The sequence below is a fragment of the Panicum virgatum genome, chromosome 3K (genome assembly GCF_016808335.1).
Source record: "Panicum virgatum strain AP13 chromosome 3K, P.virgatum_v5, whole genome shotgun sequence".
In the NCBI taxonomy this organism is placed as follows: domain Eukaryota; kingdom Viridiplantae; phylum Streptophyta; class Magnoliopsida; order Poales; family Poaceae; genus Panicum; species Panicum virgatum.
In genome coordinates, this window is record NC_053138.1 from 52,416,944 (window position 1) to 52,422,181 (window position 5,238).

Sequence of the window (5,238 nt, forward strand, 5' to 3'; positions counted from 1 at the left end):
TACGCCTAGAACTCCTTAAAATCTTCTGGGAACTCCGAACAGTTATCTTGGTCTGAGCAGCATTTATGCAAGGGTGAGTACGCTTATGGTTGGTACTCAACAAGTGGTAGGAAAAAATTATACTATATGCAAGGCCAATTCAAGGAATAGCTGACATGGTTTGACTGCGATAAGCACTTTCAGTTGATCAAATTTAATTTAGCTGACATGGTTTGACTGCGATAAGCACAGAAGTAAAACAATAACCATAAATAAGAACATTAATTTAGATCATCTTCAAGTTCAACTATCATGTGAGGATCCAAGCTGCTCTTAACTGCGAGCACAACTGATATATCAGTTTTCACTCTACAGAGGTTATACACATTACCCACAATTCGTGTTTCCCTAAGTCGCCGGATTTGCAAGGCCCTTAAACACTTACTTTGGTGAGTGGCGAGAGGTTCACTACGAGGCCTTTATAAAGATTCCCTAACTTATGATAACCCGCTAAGAATTCAAGTCAAAGCGGTCATAACACTTCCTAATGAGAATGACGCCTTACCCAGGAATATATCAAAACCTCAAGAGGACCGAGTTATACCCCGTCGATGCAACCGCTCTTGCCCTTTCGGTAAGATCATCATAAGCTAAGGTTTCTAATTAATTAGTCAGATCAGAGCCATATGATATTATTGTTGTTGCACTGTTTTCCTGGGTGGTTCTCCATATTCCAATTAAAGAATATGATCTTAATTATAACAGATATACCAGAACATGAAATATAACAAGTGTATCAGTGTTTCCAAATTACCAACCTTAGTCTAGTGTAAGAGCAACTAGCATAGCTACAACATAAAGTAAACCCAAGCTTATCAAGGAAGGAAAATAAAGAAACAAGGTACATGCTTAATTTGGGACCCGTCATATTGTAGACACTTGCATGCATATAAAGTAAATGTGAATATGTAGTAAATTATTGGGACAACAAGCATTATCAAGGGCCACTTGACTTCGTCAAAATGCTGCTGCTACTTAGTGTCATCAAAGGCTTGCTCTTGCTGATCCTCAAAAGGCGCACGTCTATCGCCTCACACAAGTACATACAAGCAAACAAGTACAATAAATAAGAAACAGTACACCAATAAATGTAAACAGTACAAAACAAGGTTATAAAGCTACTGTATACTTTACAAGGATCGTGTGAGCGCAAGAATCATTAAAAACAAAGTTAAAATAATCAAGTTATGGCTAAAACGGGGTTCTAGGGGCTTATCTAGGAAAGATTTTAAAAGAAAAAGGGCTCTGACTAAAGAAACCGAGGGATAAAACGTAATTAAACCTTATACGCAGGGGCTAGCATCGAAACAACCGGCTAAGGACGGCGGGATCTATTTTAGAAAAGGTCGGGGGCTAAAACATAAAAGAATGGGTTTTTTTTGTAAATACTTTTGAACTACGGTGGACTGCGGGTTGATTCTAGAAAAATAGAGGGTCTCTTTTGCAAAGTCGCCTGTGTTGACCGGTAAGACTTGGTTGACAAGAGTTGAATCTAATCTGGGCCGTTCGATCAAGATCTGGCTGGTAGGAGAAAAGGAATAGATCTGGCTGCGGGAGAAAAGAAAAGAGGAGGGGAAAGGAGATTTGGGCTGGGCCGGAAGGAGAAAAGGAATAGAGAGAGGTTTTCTATTTTAAAAATACTTCAAACAATTCAATTCAAATTTAAATTTAAGGAAATTTAAATTCAAATTGAATGACAAGCAATAAAATAATACAAAGGCAGCATGTATGTTCAAAACTTATTTTCTTTATATTTCTTTTATAGCTAAGTAATTCATTTAATTCATGACAAATGCTCTAAAATCAAGATAAATTAATTAAAATCTTATCGATCTTGTAATAATTCTAATTAAATTTATTTAATTTTTAATTTGAAAATGTGGGTGTTACATACCAGCTGCAACATCAGCTCGTATTTTCAGCCTGAATCGATGGCCTGAGGTGCCCACGGAGGGCCTTTGGCACACGACCTGGTGAAAAAAACATTAGATACTATATATTATGTGGGTAAATGAAAACAAACAAGCAGAAGCTGTGCCCCTGATCTGAACAACAACATGCCAAACATTGCAAGATCATAGACGTACACACTACATAGACATGATCAATCTTGGTTGGGACGACGGAGCGAGTGCAGCTGTTTAGAAGTTGCTTAGGATGACGAGCGATTTGCCTCCATGTTGACCCACAAATTGTGCCCATACGGCAGGTAGTGGCAGACCGGTGCGCCGCCGGGCTTGGTGCCGAGGATCCTGAAGGAGACATGCTCCGCGTTCCAGCTGGACGTGTCCGCGTGGCAGATAGCGGCGACCGTGACGGCCAGGCCGCTGCGGGCACCCTCCAGCTCCACCATGTACGCCCTCGTGGAGGGCGTGTTGTGGCACATGTAGACGGTGTACGGGTAGTCATGGTCGTGGCACGACACGAAGCTCGCCCCGTCCACCGGGTGCACGGCCCGGACGGTGTACGGCTGCTTGGGCGCCCCCGAGCGGGGCAGGCCGGAGGTCACCGGCCGGATGCGGCGGGTGCCGAGCGCCGCCATGGATCCCTCCACCAGGGCCTCCAGCGACGTCGCGCAGAACTTGGCCGCCTCGCCTGCTTTCTGTGGCAGCTCACACATGTACAGCGTCTCCTCCATGGCGGCCGCCTGCGCGGAGTCACTGGCGATGCCGAGCCGGGCGAGGGTGGCCGGCAGCGAGGACGCCGAGAACGGGATGGCGTCGGCCACGCGGCGCGGCAGGAGTCCGAGCGGCGCGCTGGCTGCCACCGGGAAGTAGAGAGTTAGGGTCTTGCCTACTTGGACTAGGTCCTCGTGGAAGAAGAGCCCCTTGGCCAAATACTCGTCGGCGCTGTGGTCACGGCCTGCACGGGACGGCCGGCTGGGAGACGAGGGCTGCTTGGGAGGTGCGGATGTGTTTGATTAATTCGGCTATAAATAAAATAATATTGTAAAGAAGTGTCTGGCCGATTAAGTGTTTTAGCTGGTGAATATAACATTGATTAAATTTGCATAATGGCCAAGCAAATGGAGAGGGAGAAGTTTGATTAAATTCGAGTCCCTCTTTTACAGGGCTAAAACGTTCATACATGCAATTACATTTTTACCCTGAGACAGCTAAGGTATATCCCCCAATATCCTCTTTTGGAACCACATTGTTCCTTGTTCATCGTCGGTGAAATCAGATGCCTTACCTGCTTCTATCGATTCCTTGATTTCCTTGATCTTAACATCCTCAAGTTGACCTTTCCTTATCTCCTGTTCGAGGGTCGGTTCTACCTCTATAATAATTCCCTCAGTATGAGAAACAAACCCAAGGTTGAGTTTCTCAAACTCTTGATACAACTCCTGAGGCATCTCACAAGCCATTGTTGCATTCACATAACTCTTGCTACTCAAGACATCGGCAACCACATTAGCTTTCCCTGGGTGATAATGTATCTCGAAGTCATAATCCTTTATAAGCTCTAACCATCTCCTCTGCCTTAGGTTGAGATCGTTCTAAGTAAATATGTACTTCAAACTCTTGTGATCAGTGTATATCTGACACCTGTGTCTCAGTAAATAGTGTCTCCATATCTTCAAGGCATGTACCACTGCTGCCAACTCTAGGTCGTGAGTGGGGTAATTCTGCTCATGCTTCCTCAACTGACGAGACGCATAAGCAATCACATGTCCCTCTTGCATCAACACACAACCAAGTCCTTGCCGAGATGCATCACAATATATGTCAAAACTCTTGTCAATATCTGGCATAACCAACACCGGTGCGGTAGTCAACTATTTCTTCAACTCCTCAAAGCTAGTCTGACATTCCTCTAACCAAACAAACTCTTTTCCTTTCTCTAGTAGTGAGGTAAGGGGTTTCACTATCTTAGAGAAGCCTTCAATGAACCTCCTGTAATATCCTGTGAGTCCCAAGAAACTCTAGATTTCTGACACTGTCTGAGGTGGCTCCCACTTCAACACATCTCTGACCTTTCCTGGATCAACTGCAATTCCTCCATTAGTGATGACATGACCAAGAAACGAGACCTCATCCAACCAGAATTCACACTTGCTAAACTTGACATACAACTTATTCTCCCTAAGCTTCTGCAAAATAAGCCTCAAATGTTCCTCATGTTCTTCTTCATTCTTGAAGTACACCAAAATATCATTAATGAACACCACAACAAACTTGTCAAGATACTCCATAAACACCTTGTTCATTAGGTACATGAAGTAAGCTGGAGCATTTGTTAACTCGAATGACATCACCATATAGTCATAATGTCCACATCTGGTAGTGAAAGCTGTCTTGGGTATATCTGATGGTCATATCCTCAACTGGTGATATCCTGATCTCAAATCAATCTTGGAGAATACCTTGGCTCCTCTCAACTGGTCAAACAGATCTTCAATGCGAGGCAACGAGTACTTGTTCTTGATGGTGACTTCATTCAATGACCTGTAATCCACACACATCCTCTGTGTACCATCCTTCTTCTCAACAAAGATCACTGGAGCTCCCCATGGTGAAGAACTAGGACGAATGAACTTATTATCTAATAAGTCTCTTAACTGTGCCTTAAGTTCTTCTAATTCACCAACAGACATTCTATACGGTCTCTTAGTAATGGGTGCAGTACTAGGTAAAAGATCTATGATAAATTCAATGTCGCGTTCAGGTGGCATACCTGGCAAATCATTAGGGAAGGCATCCGGGTACTCGCACACTATTATGATATCTTCAATTGAATTCCCTAGTAGCTGATGCACTGTACCGTCCGATGCGGGTGCAAGTGTTGCAAGGAACTCAAATCTTTCAACTTCTGGGCTCGTGAGGAGCACTAATTGCAAGAGTATCCAAAAAATGTCAAACGATGCACATCCATAGTGCATCATCAGATGTACTCTGTATCAAAAGTCGAGATCTAGAAAAATTCAAACAAAAATGACAAACTCAAAGTGCATAAGGCACTAGAAGAAAATTTTGTTTGTAGTGCACTTGCATATGGAATTTGTTATTTTCATATGAATTTGTACACCCATCAGTCAGCAGAAAGCCTGCATGCGCTTTGAATCTGGACAGAGCCACGACGATCTGACTCTATTTGTTCGATGAAAGTTGACCCATCTTTTTTTAACATAAAATGAATTGATTAGCTAATAACTAATCCAACGTCAACAAGCATTTATGAGGTAAATGAAAAATTTAA

General features: G+C 43.1%; 1 protein-coding gene across 1 annotated transcript; it reads right to left on the minus strand.

Annotated features, from left to right (window-relative positions):
• Positions 1–2,013: 2,013 nt before the first annotated feature.
• Positions 2,014–3,406, minus strand: LOC120701029 (protein RAFTIN 1A-like). The gene is made up of 2 exons (XM_039985201.1): positions 3,232–3,406; positions 2,014–2,946 (listed from the first exon to the last, which is right to left on the minus strand). Exons 1-2 carry the CDS (start codon positions 3,404–3,406, stop codon positions 2,192–2,194), a joined length of 930 nt encoding a protein of 309 aa, XP_039841135.1. The 3' UTR covers positions 2,014–2,191.
• Between the last annotated feature and the right edge of the window lie 1,832 nt (positions 3,407–5,238).